This window comes from Gymnodraco acuticeps, unplaced genomic scaffold, assembly GCF_902827175.1.
Source record: "Gymnodraco acuticeps unplaced genomic scaffold, fGymAcu1.1, whole genome shotgun sequence".
NCBI classification, from domain to species: Eukaryota; Metazoa; Chordata; class Actinopteri; order Perciformes; family Bathydraconidae; genus Gymnodraco; species Gymnodraco acuticeps.
The window spans coordinates 735,270-753,698 of NW_022991325.1; the positions used below are offsets into that span (position 1 = coordinate 735,270).

Here is an 18,429-nt window from a genome sequence, read left to right on the forward strand (position 1 = left end):
TACTCTGAGATAACTTGGATGCTTATAGAGCCTAATGCCATTACTGCAGTATTGGGTGTCCCTCAGCTACCTTTACCTAGGCTAAAAGCGGACATTATAGTCTTTGCAACATTACTGGCAAGACGCCAAATACTAACAAGATGCAACTCGTCTTAAGCGTCTTTGAGTTGTGAAAAACGCTATATAAATAAAATGCATCATCATCATCAACTCACCAACACCACCTTCCCACACTCTGTGGATAAAAGACATGTGTAATCATTTACTATGGGCTCAGAACAGTCTCATAATACACACATGCACACAGAAGGATTCACACTTGTGTTTTTCAAAGCACACACAAATGTGTTCCGTTTCATATACATGTAAATAAAATCCAAATACAGAAAAAGTTTTACATGTGTATTTTTGATCCTCACATATTTGTTTTCCGTTTAAAACCTCTGCACTTGCAAACACAAACTGCTTTCTGTGCACGGATCGCTGTGCATTCGTGTGTGGGTTTTTTGATTCGTACTTGTAATTTCTCTCATCTACAGCCAATCAGATGTCTCCTCCAGTCTAAGCCAATCACATGAGCGCGCCCCCACGAGGGTAGATTTATTGCGTTCATGACGTAGCGCTTCATGTACCATTTTGCGCTGTCCGGAGCTGACAGGTCCATGGAGCCTGCCTGCAGGCGCTAATCTCTGGACACCTCCACTCTCAGTACAGCGCCACTTTCCGAACAGGAAATGCACGCAAATACAAGCCTTTATATTATTACGGTACAGCGCCACTTTCTGAACCATTGATGAATGCTTGTGTACACAAAAAGGGAAGCCAAAACCGTTTTAAATGTGTGTTTCCTGTGTGGCGAATACAGCTGCTTTATTTATGTCAGTATGAAGTTGTTGTGAGTGTGGAGGGAGCAGCTACAGGTTAGCTTAGCCTAGTCGACCAGTGCACTACGAGGGGGAAGGGGGGGGTGGGCCCTGCCGGTCATTATCGGCCGATATTCACTCTTAATAGTTTGATCGGTGCTCTCTATAAAGGCCGATCAGGAGAGCTGGATCTGATCGATATGGACATAAACGCGAGTGAAGTGTAACCGGACGCGAGAGAGAGAGATCAGATCAGCTGCTGAGTCTGACGGAGACACGCAGCTCTGCATGATCACCTGAAGCCCCGCCCACTGTTTAGCGAGCTGACCAGACAGCGCAAAATGCGTACATGAAGTGTCATGAATGCAACAAATCATACCCTTGTGGGGGCGCGCTCCTGTGATTGGCTTAGAATGAAGGAGACATCTGATTGGCTATAGATAGAAAAGATTACAAGTACGAATCGGCTGACCGTCAGGGGAGTCTCAAAAAACCCACACACGAATGCACAGCGATCCGTGCACAGGAAGCGGTTTGTGTTTGCAGGTTCAGAGGTTTTAAACGGAAAACAAATATGTGAGGATCAAAAATACATATGTAAAACTTGTTTCTGTATTTGGATTTTATTTACATGTATATGAAACGGAACACATTTGTGTGTGCTTTGAAAAACACAAGTGTGGATCCGGAAATACAAGTGTGAATCCTTCTGTGCGCATGTGTGTATTATGAGACTGTTCTGAGCCCATAATTTACAGCTTGAAAACATCTGTCACACACTGAAAGGCTCCTCCAGGAAGTCATTCACAGATTCTTACCATAAATTGCATGGCAGTGAGAAGGAAGAAATCAGAGGAATTAGCACAAGTTAGGACCCTAACTCCCTCAGTGTGACAGCTGACCTAATCCATGACAAATGATCTTCACTAGTTCTCAATGTGTGGTTAAAACAGGAAAGGCATTTTTTCAATCCACCATACGCCGGTTTTTTAAGTTAAGGAGTGATAGAGAGATAATACGTCTGTGTATCCGCATTATTCAGAAGGGAATCACAGAGGCTTGGTCGATGCTTTAGCTAAGTGTCGGAAACTTGGCGGACTTCAAGACAATAATTCAGAAATCACCTTATAATAAAGTTTAAAAAAAACTCTGGTTTATCTTACCAGTTTGTCATGCATTCATTTATTACAACACAACACGTGTATTGGTTTAATCTCCCCCTTAAATACAAGTAAATATTAGTATTTTAAACTTGTAATCAAGATTAATCACATATTATTATTGTCATGGAGTGATATCACTAGTGTTGAGGTAGGGGCATTTCCTGGACCTGGAAACATTCGGGGCTTAGCCCACAGTGGCGGCGGCCGCGACGCTACAGTGGAATGTTGTACTGCAACACTCCCCACACGCACACACACAGTACACCGCGACTGTTACAATGAAGGCTCGATAATCAGCTCAGGGCATATAGGTGTAAGCAGGGGTAAAGTGCTATTTTGTATAAGTGGGGGGACCTAACCTCCTCTAGGGGGGTCCGGGGGGCGTCTATCGTTTTTCCAACCCAGTTTAGATTTAACCACGCCCACTTCCGCATTACGCAAGTATCGACGTAGCTCTATGCGATAGCGTCATAGACGCGGCACACCCGCGAAATCTGACCCGCGAAATACCGTCCTTTTAAACGCCGCATAATATACAATATAATAGTGCTTCTTTGTCAATATGACTGACGACCACACTTATGCAGTGCTGAGGTAATGTTAATTCATCATTTAATATGAATTCCTGATGGATATAAGAGGGATACATTAGCAAACATCTGTATATATAGCCTATATATAATGTTTCGTTTTTTTGTTTGTCATGTAACGGCCAACGTTTTGACCTTCTGTTTAGGATATAAAGGTATCTATTTAATATTTTATTTAAAGATAGACATTTATAAATGTCTATTTTGTTATATAATACAACATATAACATTTTACATTAATAACAGGCATGCTTATAACACAGTCAACCCTTATTCAGAGTGCCTAATAAATGTATATATTTTTTTACAGTGCAGATTTTGGCTTTTTTGGGACCATCGCACTTGTGTGTAAGTAACAAGTATGCTGTATAATCTGCAACAACTGTCAGGTGGTGTTATTGATTATCTTTGCAAAAGAGCCCCGACCAATATTGATTTTGAAAAATATCTTTTAATTGAAATGGAGCAAAAACAAAAGGGTAGAATTGATCATACCATATAATGTTATTATTGCAACTGTTTTTATTATATTGTGTTGTTTTGTTTATATATATATATATATATATATATGTATGTGTACAAATGAATTAATATAAAGTGTATAAATGTGAGTGTGTGTATAAATTAATGAATACATCTAATAATAATAATAATGCATTTTATTTATATAGCGCTTTTCACAACTCAAAGACGCTTTACAGTATGAGGGAGGGTAGACAAACAAGGACAGGCAAACAAGTAAGTATAGTAAAATAAATAAAATAAATAAAATAAATAAAATAAATAAAATAAATAAAATAAATAAAATAAATAAATAAATAAAATAAATAAAATAAATAAAATAAATAAAATAAATAAAATAAATAAAATAAATAAAATAAATAAAATAAATAAAATAAATAAAATAAATAAAATAAATAAAATAAATAAAATAAATAAAATAAATAAAATAAATAAAATAAATAAAATAAATAAAATAAATAAAATAAATAAAATAAATAAAATAAATAAAATAAATAAAAATAAAAGGCAGTCAAGAGGAAGTTGATTGAGAGGGGGGGGGGGGCTTATGGGTAGACAGAGTTGAAAATATGTGTTTTGAGGCGGGACTGAAAGACTGTGAGGGACTCAGAGTCACGGAGATCTTGGGGGAGGGAATTCCAGAGCCTATAGCTGCCACTGAGAAGGCTCTGTCCCCAAAGCTGCAGAGTGTGGATGTGGGAATGGATAGGAGTCCGGCTGCGGTGGATCTGAGGGACCGTGGAGGTTGATAAGGAGTGAGAAGGTTTGTGAGATAAGGGGGGGCCAGATGGTGGAGTGCTTTGTAAGTGAGGACCAGAACTTTGTAGTTGATGCGATGGGAGACAGGAAGCCAGTGCAGGTCTTTGAGGACTGGGGTGATGTGATGCCATGATTTGGTATGTGTCAGGAGACGGGCAGCTGCATTTTGAACCCGTTGGAGTCTGTTGAGGGATGTAGTGCTGATCCCGTAAAGAAGTGAGTTGCAGTAGTCGAGGCGGGAGGAAATGAAGGCATGGATTAGTCGTTCGGCTGCGGGGCGGGTGAGAGAGGGTAGGAATTTTGCAATATTGCGGAGGTGGAAAAATTAGGTTTTGACTGTTTGGCGGATGTGAGGTTCGAGGAAGAGGGTGGGGTCAAAGATTACGCCAAGGTTGCGTGCCTGATTGGAGGGGGAAACAATGGTGCCATCGATGGTGAGTGTTATGTTGGTGACCTTGCTGAGGGTGGATTTGGAGCCGATTAGGAGGAGTTCTGTTTTGTTGCTGTTCAGTTTGAGGAGGTTATGTTGCATCCAAGTTTTAATAGCTGTCAGACAGGAATCAATGTGGGTAAGGGGTGGGTTATGGAGGGATTTGGTGCTGAGGTAGATCTGAGTGTCATCAGCATAGCAATGGAAGTCCAGGTTGAAGTGGCGGAGTATCTGACCGAGGGGGAGGATGTAAATGATGAAGAGGAGGGGGCCAAGTACTGATCCTTGAGGAACGCCTTGGGTGACTGAAGCTCTGGCAGAGGAGTGGTTGGGGAGGGAGATGAAGTGGGATCGTTCAGTGAGGTAGGACTGGAGCCATCTGCCATCTGTGTGTATAAATGAATAAATACATGTGTGAGTACATATAAGTGTGTGTTTATATATATATGTTTATAAATGAATACATGTGTGTATATATATATATATAAAATAGTATCATTAAATAATGCTGTCAGATAAATGAAGTACACAGTAATAGTCAAGGTTATATTCAATATTGAGATTTATTTTTAAATATTGAAGTTAACTCTTAAGCAACCTGACGATACGAGCCATTTTTACCGAAACAAAACACAAGTCTCACAAGAAGCGTTAGCATTAGCCCTTAGTGAAAACAGGCTGATGCTACTTCCGGTGCTAACTAGAAAAAACGATCTTTAAAACTTAATATGGTCTGCACAAACTACATATCATCTGAAAGCTGATACTCCACAGATTATTTTGATATAAGTATCATCACAAACTCACTGAGCTAGCAGCCAGAACAGAACAAGAAATCAACAACAGTGTTCTAAACCATAACAATAATGATGTCTTACCGTTGCTGTTTTGTGATCAAAAGTCGTGTTCAAGGGAATAAAAACGCTGCTCAAGGTTAATCCAATGTCTCTTAGTCACTTTAGAATTGTTCCTGATAATCCATCATTACATTCATGGCCGCAGAGTAGGTATAACGTTTTGCAGTCCGGGGCTCCGGCTGTCTTACATGCTGTTTACGCAAGCCTCTCTCTCCTTGACGTAAGTGTTTAGCGGGGTTTACTAACTCCCCATCGATTCTATTGGCTCTAAAGTTTCAAAAAAGGTGTCAATCACCCAAATCGACCAATGGGTTCCAGAGATAGGATCCTGCGTAGCATGAATAATGCCAGCAGCGGCACCTTTACGCATAGCGCAGCAGAGCAGCTGCACATCTGCACCTCCACCGCACAGCGCTGACTCTCCGTCAGAAGATGAGGATGTACTTCGGCTACAATCAGACCCTGATTATGAACTTCAGGAAAGGTATGTATCTCTCTGTTTGTATCTATTAGTTGTGTATTTGGTGTAATCTATAGTAATTCCACACTCGCAAAATACAAAATGGACGCCGCTTTGTTGTTGTTGCGTTATTATTATTATATATATATATATATATATGTGTATACTGTTATTTCACACACGCTAAATGGAGTAATTATTTCTGATTTGAGTTACATTTTTGAAAGAATAAGCCAGTGAAGTAATCAAAGTAATTGTTTTTTCCACATTTGTTTTCACTGTGATGTAGACAAGTATTAAATGGCTTCTGGATCACAGCCATCAACATCTGCCTCATCCGAGCTACGACGTGCATCAGATCAGCATACAGTTGCCCCAGAGCCATCAACATCCAAGCTACGCCGCCGGACGTCTGCACCAGTACTAACTCAGCCTCCCTCTGCATCTTCTGATTCAGTGGACAGACTGTCAGGAGGAAAGTGAAACGGGCTGGTGTGTGGAAGACTAAGGTTGTTACCGTTCCTGACACTGTGATGGACTACAACAGAAGCATGGGCTGCGTGGATGTGTCCGATGCTTTGATTGGGTACTACAGCGTTCACCACAAAACCATGACATGGTAAAAGACTTTTTTTTACCATTTTCTGGACATTGCAGTGGTGAACAGCTTCCTTCTCCACAAGGAGCTGCACAAGATGAGGGGTGGCAGGACGAAGCCACACACCCAGAAGTCCTTCAGGGAGCAGCTGGCTGCAGACATGAGGGGTGAAGTCCCTGCAGCAGCACCACACCCCCCCCCCCCCCCCCCCCCCCCCCCCCCCCCCCATCATCACTCGTATGCATTCCCAAGTATTATGGGGAAGATGCCACCGCGCTCAGGAGGTGCTCTGATGCTGGCAACACAACGGTGAAGACCTATCTACTGCACTAAGTGCCTGGTGCCTCAATTCAAAAACACTAAACACATTCATGTTGTGTACATTTTTTCTTTTTTGCCAGTATTTACAAAAAAATGCTTGTGGTGTTATTTCGGTTTTAGTGTCGTTTTTTAGTGTGTTATTTTTTAAATAAATCTGCTCCTGTTGGAGACAAATGTATCCTGTTTCCTAATTGTTATTGTGTAAGTAAACCTTCCTAGAAGTGTTAGTCGGGTGATAAACATGTAAGGACTGTGGCAAAGTCCACACACACACACACACACACACACACACACACACACACACACACACACACACACACACACACACACACACACACACACACACACACACACACACACACACACACACACACACACACACACACACACACACACACACACACCATTTACATAAAAAAACATTTCATTTACATTTTTATTTTTTTATTTTATAAAAACTCTTGTATTTGGATGGAATGATTACCTGTAGTGATAATACAATTATTTTTATAGTATGGTACCTGAAAAAGGTCAAATGGCACTGATGGTATCCAAATGTGCCAAAATGTGCCCAAAGGTCAGTCATTTTTGCTAAACCTCTCTAAAAAGGTCAAATTTCACTTGTTTTGCCTCAATCTTGATACAGGGTACTTATTATATGTTGTACTTTGGATTCCTAAAGCTTTTAGTCTACTATCCCATCATTCAAGGGTAGTTTTCACTATAAGTAATGTTTTTTTTTTAGGCGGAGGTAAGAATTTACCTTTTTTTTTTACTATGTTCCATCTGAATTTACTCTGACACAGAAACATCTATATTGATTCTGACACTTCTACATCCAGCTCACAGATGTAACCTTGCTTTGATAAAAGAAAGTATTCATATAACCCTTTTAGAAGTTAAGTTATAGTCATTTGTTTTGGGCATAGCATTTTCGAGCCTGAAACCTGAAAAACAGGCTCAGGGCAAGCATCAATCTGGTGCACTTTGAGAGCAACATTAAGAGATCTATGCATACCTCTCTCAACACCCATATGAAACAGAACTGTAAGCAGATTTATGGATATTTTACCTTTTCAAACTGTATTCTTGTTTTACTGTCATATAGTATTTCATTTTTAGTGAGTTACTCAGATGAGTACCAGGAGACAGAGTTTGGTACTCACCCCACACAAAGCGTGGTCCTCCTCAGTGTCTCCTTCACTGTCCTCTATTTACACTTCTTGCATGCTAGATGATGAAGATGCACCTCCCTGTCTCTTTTTAAGCCTCCGATTTGCTTTCTCCAAAACTTGTTGCCAAAACTGTGAAGTCCTTGCATTTCCTGAGGCCAAGTTGAAGGATCAAATACTAAGATATTATCACATGACTTGAAGTCATATCTGATTTCAGATGTGGGAAGTTAGTACACTTATTCAAGTACTGTACTTAAGTACAATTTTGAGATATTTGTACTTTACTTGACTTTGATGCTACTTTGTACTTCTACTCCACTACAGATCAGAGGTACATGGTGTACGTTTACTCCACTACATGTATTTAATACCTTTAGTTACTTCACAGATGTGGATGAATAATGTGAAATATAATCAAGTGTTAAATCAGACTTTAGTTCCACCTGGAGTAGATTTTTAGAAATACTAACATATAAACTACGCATTATGGTACACTCTAAGAAAAAATTAAATACATCTGTTACTACCCGACATATTCATAATATTTTATTCCATTGTTTGTTTTTCACTTTGTTCTGAAGCTGAACGTGCTGCTCCACACAGAGAGAAGAGCAAAGAGGAGAGAGTCTGTGTGAATTACTTTAATTTGTGGGTACGGGTAGATAGCCCCCATTGTTCTGTGAACCTGTCAATCATCAAACCGGGGGGCATATTTCATTATGTGTTCATTTGTATCTGAAGTTGTACCCATGGCCAGGGCCTCCCTACAGGCCAATTACGCAAGCTGCATGGGGCCCCGCCCAGAGGGCCTCAGCTGCTGTGCGCAGTTCTCCGCGCACCCCCCTCTGACACGCGAGAGTGAGATATGACAAGGGGAGCACGCCTGTGAACCGACACCGTTGCAATGAATCGACATCTGACCAATCACGGCTTTGATACGGCCACAAGTGCAGGTGAAGAGATGTCGGTGAAAAGACAGTTTCAGTCCGGGGCAAGCAAGAGGGGAAACATGAAGAAACTAGAGCATCACTCGAAGGTGGGTTATTGTATGAGTCAAATGTACAACTTGCGAATGTTGTATAAGTCAAATTGCCAATTGCCATATTAAAACATCAGCTGCAATTCACGACATGAAGAAGGCAGTCTCTGCATAGTGTTATGGAAATAATTGTCATAGACGCCAAGATGTGACATACAGGACAAACCTTGATGTCTGTTTACCTTCTTTAAGGACACAGGCTGCTTAGCCAATAATGTTATTGTTCCCATTCTGTGACCGGTCAATACTGGGTCACAGATGGTCTGTGTTGTGGGTACACTGGGACACTTCCTTCTCTGTATTTGTGGAATCCAAGGTGAAATCTTCGAGGTCATAGGTGTCCGACGCAAGTAGCTCAGTGTTCCCACACTGTTTAGGCTATCTTCTCAAATATGTTGTTTACTCTCTGCGAAACCAGTTAGATGGGCTGGCAAGAGAGAGGCTCTCCAGAATTGACGTGGCAACTCTACCGTGAAGTCAGAACCTCTGACTCTTGGACTTGTGATGTGAATCCTCCGGCCGTTAACTCCAAATAAACCATCATGTGTTTGACATCAAAGCTACTGCTCCTACCGTGTCTCCTTCCTGAGTCGGTGACTCCCACTGCATAGCTACACAGAAGTTTCCTCTACACATAGCATATGGGCTAATGGAGATGCAGTTATTTCCAGCATTTTTTATTTAACATTCATTCAAGTATGGTATGCCTTTTATCTGCTACAGTTAAAGTTTACAGCCTAAAAAACATGGAGCATTTTTTCCCCTTTTATTAATTTTTATGTCAATTTGCACATTTCATGGTGACGCTCAGCCTCTCTCCTTAACTCCTAACAGTCATCATCATGTCAACCACAACACAGATAAATACTGAGAGAAATGTGTGTGTAGTTGTTGACACATTGCTGACAGAGGGAACTACATTTGAATACAGATTTAAGAAATGTCAGATTTTGAGCATGTTTTGTCTTGACTATATTACAACTATATTATAATAAAATAATATAGTATTTATATTATTGAATTAATGATTATTAGTAGAAGTAGTTTATTTGCATTAATTATATTTTAATCTTTTTGAGGCTAGTATTTGGCAGGAAATGCAGACGTATTCACCTGTAAACACATACTGAACGAAAGGCACATTTACCTCACTGTATAAACAAGTAACTGTGTTGATAATAATAATAAACAGGAATTATATTTGCAAAGTAGCCTACTTTGTTTCCAAAAAAAATGTGTTCACTCCTGTCGGTTGGGGGGGGGGGGGCCCCAACCGACAGGAGTGAACACATTTTTGGCCTCATCTCACAATCTCACAATGTCGCTTGGGGCCCCAAATTGTCCAGGGGCGGCCCTGGATGTATAAAGAGTATATACCGCAAAGTTATTCTCCGTGGGGACTTCCGGCAACAATCTTGATTCTGATTGGCCAGAAGACTCGAAAAAACATCAGCAAAGATGTTTTATTGAGAAGATGATCACTACGTGACAGAAGTTTTCAAAACCGTTTATGGTCTCCGGTACTTCCAGTCCAACGCCTACTGCATGCACAGCGTTAGAACATCGGGCCTTCAAAAATAAAAGTTTGACTTTTTTCCCAAAAAAAAACAAAACAATTATAATAATTATAATATACATTTTTTCTTCACTCACATATCTGCGACCCACTAGAAACGGGTCCGCGACCCACTAGTTGAGGACCACTGATGTAGAGTGCATCCTCTATTCAAAATGCTTTTAAAACTTTCGTCTTTTGTCAAAATCAATTTGATTCGCCTTCAGATTCCTCCACTTTGCCAGAACACAAGCAGAGACTGGATTGATCGTCAAGGACGCTGGACTTTGTGAAGAGCCAGAAAATGTGTGTGTCAAAATAACAAAAATAAAGGCCCTCTTGAGTTACATTTACTAAACAGTTCACATTAATGTCAAAGTTATTTTTCTTTTAAAGGCTTTCGGTGCAACAGAAATACTGCTTTGATTCACTTTTGATTTCCTTCACTTCTATTTCATTCTTGTAAGAATGTTTTGTTCTTTTGTCAAGATTTCTCAAGGTTTGAAAAAAGTTTAAAACTTTTGGAAAAATATACTCAAAAGAATATCTGAAAGTTGGTTTAAGACATTTGAATGCAGAAACATTTAGATTTTAAACATCTCCTATCATGCTATTTTTAGACGTATATTCTGGGTCTCAGATATATATACAAATATTTTAAAAAACATATAATGTGTTTTGCTCAAAATACCAAAATAGAAAAGAGGGGGGGAGATTATGCTGAGTATCTGATCAGGAGAATTCTACCCAGATACAGCTAAATGCTGCACATTGTTTCTGATAGCGACATTTCTGATAGGGCCGTGGGTGTAAAGCCAGTCCACATTTCAGATATGTCGTCATATCGGCAGCAAATCAGAATCAGCTCCGTTGTATCCCCGTTTTTAGAGATGTGGGTAAGGAGGAAAAGAGAGAGGGTTGTATTTTCTGACACTTTATGAGTTCCCTGACACACCGGGGACACATATTTATGTATACAGGACATCGAAAAGTGCATTTTGCATGATAGGAGACCTTTTAAGGGGTTTAGTTTTTTCAATCAGTGTTGAGCTGCTGTTTTATCTTCCTATTCAACTATTCAGCTTCGCCGGCTCCAGGGCGTTTCCACATTGCTGTATAATGGCCTGGCACTTCTGGTTAAAGCTTAATTGCTATTACCTTACATGATGTCACCAACTCTGACAACCTTTACTTGCCAAATAAAACATTTTAAAGCTTCTGTATGAACTATTAAGCTATGAAGGATGGACGGAAGGATTGATGGATAGATAGTTCTAAAGCTAAATAGCTAAGATGTGCTAGCTAAATAGCACAATGACAGGTTCATTGAGTTGGGCTCTAGGTTAAATCGTTTGTATAAATGTCAACACTGTGGACCGGAAGTTGGAACTCTTTGTAGATTACCTTCATTTTGGCACTTCCATCACTTTAGTACTTACAGTAGCTGTTCAACACATATGTTGTATGTGCTGAGATATCCAGATTGAGATATCAAAAAAATGAATAATCTTTTATCAGCAGCGACACCATGTGCACTTGTCTACTTTCTTCCCGTGCCTCAGATCACTTGTGCGTCGCCCCTTCATCTCTCATGGAGCCTCCCAGCTGAACCTCAGGAATATTAAGACGCCGTGCTCTGTGGCGTGTTCGCAGCAGCGATAGCGCAGTAATGAGCACTGTTGTTGAAAGTAAGAGGGATAAATAATGGAGCCGGGGAGCAGAAAGAGAGTCTCTGTAATGTTGGAGGGCATCTATTATTTACAGGCCTGTGAGAGAGGTAGGAGTGTTTAGGAACGGTGCTATAGAAGAGGAATGGCTGTTTCTGAACTCGAGAGCACATATAGCTTTTCTGATTTGTCACATTTATGTGATGTGGAGAGAGAAGCACTGTCAAATAACATTCAGAAGTAGACAGAGAAATAACTGCAGAGAGCAGGAGAGAGCAACAAAAGGGAGGGATGGTGGAACATTTCTCTGTGGAAGAGTATGCGTACTCCAAGAAACAGACGAGGCACAAAAGGCTTCTGGGATTGAACACAGGGGGCTAGGAACGGTCCAAAGTGACACTTGTGATGATCAAGTGTCACCACAGAGGTGGCTGGGTTTGGAGACGGAGATTAGAGAGGCGACTGTTGCTGACAAATAACCAATATCTCCAGGAAATACACAATGGACGAAAGAGCCATCTCTCAAAGTGACGGCTGTCCCTGGAAGAACCCCAGGAGGTTCTGGTGATGGAAGTAAATTAATATGTTGTGACGTTCTCCCTTGGGGCTTCTAGTAAACAAACGTACAACAGTGCAGAAATACACACATATCCAAACACACACTCTTACCTGTCCCGTGGTGTAGCTGTTGACGATAACAGCCAATATGAAGACAGCCATGGTGCGATGCTCAGCCTGGAACAAATGAATAAACTGTAAGATCTTATGTCCACACATCATCTTTCATTTTACTTTCTGAACCCATAGACTGGGCATGTCTTTTTGAGTTTTGAATTTTGGTTGCAACTATATTTTTGTTGTGGCTGTGTCGCCATCTTTGGCACCAGGAATGACACAAGTACACACGAATATGTCAGAATAAACATCCCTGAACTGAAACCACACAGTGAAAGGTTAAAGTTTCAAACCAGTAACATGTACAGCGACTTGTCAATCAAAAGGTAGCCCGGTGCTTACCCGGCTTTATCGTCTGTTTAACTTTTAAAGGGACCATCATTTACTAAATGAACATCATGCTATATTCAAGAAGGTTTCAAATTCAGACCATTAAAATAATAAATCAAGTGAGAAGTTTGGTCCTTTTCTCATAGACTTCCATACAATCAGACTTCTTTTAGCAACCAGTGGCCTCACCCCCTTCCGGCCACTAGAAATAATGCTGTTTAAGGTACTTCAGCATTGCCTTTACGTTTTGAACCACATATTGCTGAAGTGTAAAGACAAAGTTGATGGACAAAGTTTCTCTGAGGATGCAGGTCTCATTATCTGTCCAGAGAATGATCCATTAGATTTGTTGCTGATGTTTACATTTCCTCTTAATGCATATTTAAAAAAACAAACATAATAGGATGGAATTATTGCTTTTGGTTTTTATCTTTTATCATATGTTGCTGAATAACAATAAATGACCCTTGAATCTAAAGACAATCCCACATTGGTCACTTTATTCACAAAAGGGCTTGGTGGATACTCACCGGCATATAACTGTCGGCCAACACCGACAGAAAGTACTTGTGTCCGTTGTCCTTCACCAGGTCAGCTTGGCACGACTGCAGAGAGAAAGACAGAGAACAGGAGGAAGAGGAGGAAGAGGTTCACTTTACTGCAGAGGTTGAGTTTGTCTATTCCTCCCATGGCCCTGAATGCATGTCACTTTGTTCACTGAAATTACTGCTACTCCTTTTTAGCCATGGTTGTGTACTTATTTTATTACTAATGTGTGCTTTCTATTTGTATTATTTCATGTCTCTTTTGAGTGTTTATAATCAAGATGTTGTTGTAACGTCTGTTAAAATCAAGATGTTTATTGTCTGTGATTCTGAATCATTTATCTTACAGTCTACTACATACAGTGTTTCCCCTAGGATTACTGCTTTGGGGGGGGTGCTGCCTGAGCGGGGGGGGGGGGGGGGGGGGGGTGGCATTGGGAAATATATTTTTTAAATCCTCTGGAGCAGAGAGAGGAGCTGTGGATTATTGTTATTGATTAACGCATCAGTGTTTCTTACGGTCTCTACACACGGCGGCGTGTGTTGTCGCTTGCCGGCGGGCTTGTCTGAAGCTCGTCCAACAACCAATCACCTGAATCTCCCGCCCCGGACACACAGGCAGCGGTTTGATTGGCTAGAGCTTGTACTGGCATATGATTCGATTGGCTGACGCTTCTGTCAAAGCTTCAAAAGTAGAACATTGCTCTACTTTTGCAGCGAGCACCGCGAGAAAAGCTACGCTTTGCTCCCACAATGCAGTTCGGCGAAGCGTGACGTCACCCCATTCAAAGTGAATGGGCAGAAGGCACGCCGCCGTGTGTAGGGGCCGTTAGGGTCAAAAACACTAAACTCACAACTTAAAATGAAAGCGTTTAGTTTATTTAATAAAAGAGCACATGTTCAATGTGAAAAGTGACAGTAGATATAGATTAGTTGCAATTTGGTGCTATATATATATATTAAAAAAAAAAGAATAATACCGTTGGCGGTGACATACTTTAGTTTTCAGTCTGTTACATAAATTGCAGTACAGTTTACTCTCCAAAATCAAAGTCAATCGTTTGAATTTTACTTAATAAAACTGTAGCAATTTCATTCATTCAGATTTTCAATCAACCAAGAATAATGAAATCATTGTTAATTTGTCTAAATTCTGACTGACCCCAATTCATCTGCTTTAATAAAAGCACACAGGGTCTAAGATGCAAAATCATCAGTGCAATGACAATATAAATCATTGTGCACACTTCACACAAAATCAAATTGACTCTGAAACGTATGTTTTATTTTTCTCCTACTCCTTGTGTTTATCTTCATTTCCAGACAGATGGTATTTGTATAATGACAATAAGCTTGTGATGTAAAACTGCTTTCTAAAAATGTTAAACAATTCAGGATAGTAAGGAAATATAAGGCATTAAGTGCTTCCCAGAACGTACACTGTCCACGGCGAGGATTTTAGCCCAGATGAAGACCAGCAGAGGCCGCAGCTCTCTGGCCGAGCTCTGGAGCAGCTTCAGAACGTAGGGGAAGATCCCCACTGAGAGGGCCTGCAAACACAACCACACACACACACACACACACACACACACACACACACACACACACACACACACACACACACACACACACACACACACACACACACACACACACACACACACACACACACACACACACACCACACACACACACACACACACACACACACACACACACACACACACACACACACACACAGTAGTGATATAGCAGTTAAGATGGAGGCTTTGCTACTGAATGGTTTTCTTTTGCCTGAAATGTAAAAATGAAGACAATTGCTGTTTAGTTTGGAGTTCCCATGTCTGTCCTTTTTAGCTTAGCTTATATTAGCTTAGCATAAAGACTGGAGGCTGCTAGCATACTAAGATACTTGTATAAATCAGAAACCTGAAGCCACATGTCTTACATTGAAAGTGCATTTAGAAGAGATGTGTTAATGGCCTGTATCAACAAGTGTAATGAGTACGAAAAGGAAACCCTGTTCAAAATATCACAAGGGACTGACTATTGTCTTAAGTTGGACGAAGGAATGGGGAACTTACTCTAGTAAAAGAAGCGAATACAAAAAAAGGGTCTACATCCAAATTACACAAGACATTTTTCTCACATAAGGTAACACATATTGATGTTTTTCAAGGTACTGTTTGAAATTGGAAATTCTAATATTGTTACACCAGAACCTTTTGACTCCATTCTAAAAGGCGTAAATTATCAGCCAGGGTTTTTGCTGCTGAATAAAAACACAGCATGTTGTGCTAAATATATTGTTATTTGTAATGATTGTGTGGATAGTCCTCTTGCGAGAGAGGGTTTGGCTTTTATAAGAAAACATTCTTTTGTATATAAAAATTGCATTTATATGACGATTGGCCTTCCTACATAAATAATGACGGACTCTATATCTATAGAATTTCATGGTATGCTATGCCTCTCTGTGAGCATCTAGTCCTTAACGTACCAGACTGACGGCCCAGGGACCCAGATCCAGGAAGCGTCCGAGCAGGTCCAGAGCTCGAAGCCGATGCACCTGACTGAGGAGGACCTGAAAGAGAGCAGAGGTCAGAGGTCAACTGAGCTGCCTCCAAACCGAGAGGAAGCCTGATCAAAGAGGAAGAGGAAGAAGAGTGGGAGGAAGTGCAGAGAGCCTGGAGTGAAGCAGGTGGCTCTCACCACTAAGACACTGGCAGCAGGATGCTTGTTTTCTTTGTGTGTGTGTGTGTGTGTGTTGGCGTGTGGCTGCGTCCTCTTGGCTGTTTTTCACTTGGCATTTAAAGGAGATAAAGGTTTAGGACAATTCCCCAGTGTGTGTGTGTGTGTGTGTATACACTTGAATTAAGGTGTATAGCACTGAAGCCAAATGCGATCACGACGTAGCAGTTTTGGCAAAAGATAATATTTAAAGGAGGCATATGGTATGCGCTAAAAATGTATATTCTAAGTGTGTGTGTGCACACACAGTCTGTGTGAAGGCTGGACACCGGTCCACACCCTTATCCCCACAGTGTGTGTGGGAACAAGCATATGGAGGAACCCACGTCCACACACACACACACTTCCACCAACACGAGGTATTCTTAGCGCTCTCCGTGACTTCACCCTGCAGAGACCACCAGCCGGAGGAGGCGGGGGGGGGGGGCTGGGGGAAGACCGGCCCGGGGCTGCCTCCATCTCCAAGGAACAGCGTGGGAACACGGACATGTACGTGTGTGTGTAGGTGTGTGTGCAAGTGTCTGAGACATAGATCTGTGCTCTATAACAATAAGGAAAGCAGACACGCTCGATTCATCCAGGGTTCCTACACATTTTCTATTTTAAATCTCATATTTCCTGACTTTACTGTATATTAGGAAGGATTTTTGACAAAAGAGTACAAATAAAAAGATAATTATTCATTGTTTTTGAAAATGAATTGCCATGCTATTATCTTGCCAAATAATATCCACTGTAGCTCATACAAATCAACTAACAAGAAAAAGTTTTTCCACTGATATGGGCATTTCAATTACAGATATTTAGAGAGCCGATGAGGACCCCCGCCCCGGTGTGTGTGTGTGCATATTTGCCTCCTCATTTGCTTAACACCTTTAGCGCGATGAGTAAGTGTGTACGAGCTGCGAGACGCACGCGTCACCTTATGTGTGACATCACTCCAGTCCTGCCTGATGTGAATGTGCTGCTGTAACCGTAACAACACAACACAAAGAGGCGATGTAATCCCTTTGCAGAATCTGTTCATCCTTCCTGGATGAAATGGCTGTTGTCAAGACAACCCTGCATCGTATCTTTCATTCCTGCGCTCTGTTGTCTTCCCTTTGCTCATTTCATTAAACAGCATTCTTGATGGAGCCCCTCTCTGTTGCCCATTTTCTTGTAGCTCATTGCATATTTTCAAATGGAGCCAGATCGTAAATCTTCTGAGAATAGCCTTGTCTTTTCACTTTATTCTTGTGCAACTCAAAGAGATAAGACCTGTTTGTATGTCCATCCGTTACACCAGAGAGTGTAGAGGAGCTTTGAGAGGAGTCTGACCTTCAATCTGAATAATGTTGTATATTCTTCCTTTTTTTCTTTTTAAAAATGATCTTTTAAGCCACCAATGCCTTTAGTGGGGAGTTGAAAGGGGGGGCCACATAGTCGATGTCACACACAAACGGTTCCAGGTGGGATTCAGACCTGGGTCTGCAGTGGGGCATGAGTCCCAGTCAGAGGTCGCGTTAACCGAATATTTTCCGTCTATGACGGATTTTTTTTTAACAATGACGGAAAAATCTGAAAGCCGTCCGTCATTTTGATGGATTAGAACAAACTCAGAACAGCGCCACAGTTTCCTTACAGCGAGGCTCCGGTGTTATGCCGTGTTATGCATGCCCGCCCAAAAGGAAATTATACAGTTTCCAAACCTAACTTTGCCGAACAGAACTGAGTATTTGCTTTACGCTGTGCGCGATCCCGCGAGGTGCAATGGGCATGCATAACACGGCGCTAACAGTCCCCCGTTGACAGTTCACGAGCGTGCTCTCCCCCCGCCCGGCAGAGTTGTGTACAGGCCGACGGGTAATAATGGATTTTGACGAAAATATGTTACGATCCTGCCCGTCAAAATGACGGGCAGCGAAAAAAGTCTAGCGCAACCTCTGGTCCCAGTACACAGTATGGGCTACCAGCTATACCAGATTATCAATACAGCTGCACTATGTTGTGTAATCTTAAAGAGGACATACTCTGCTCATATCCAGGGGTTCATATCAGTATGATATTTAGTTTCTCTACTGTGACATGTCTCCAGGCTTTAATGTTCAAAAAGCTCTTTATTTTTCTCATCCTGCCTGTGCTGCAGC

The 18,429-nt window shown here is 41.1% G+C and overlaps 1 protein-coding gene across 1 annotated transcript in view; it reads right to left on the reverse strand.

Annotated features, from left to right (window-relative positions):
* Positions 1-18,429, reverse strand: part of rptor (regulatory associated protein of MTOR, complex 1) — a 262,325-nt gene that overhangs the window by 63,821 nt on the left and 180,075 nt on the right. The window contains 4 exon segments of the mRNA XM_034240379.1: positions 12,669-12,734; positions 13,535-13,609; positions 14,989-15,099; positions 16,050-16,133. Of these exon segments, the coding sequence (XP_034096270.1) occupies positions 12,669-12,734; positions 13,535-13,609; positions 14,989-15,099; positions 16,050-16,133 (336 nt within the window).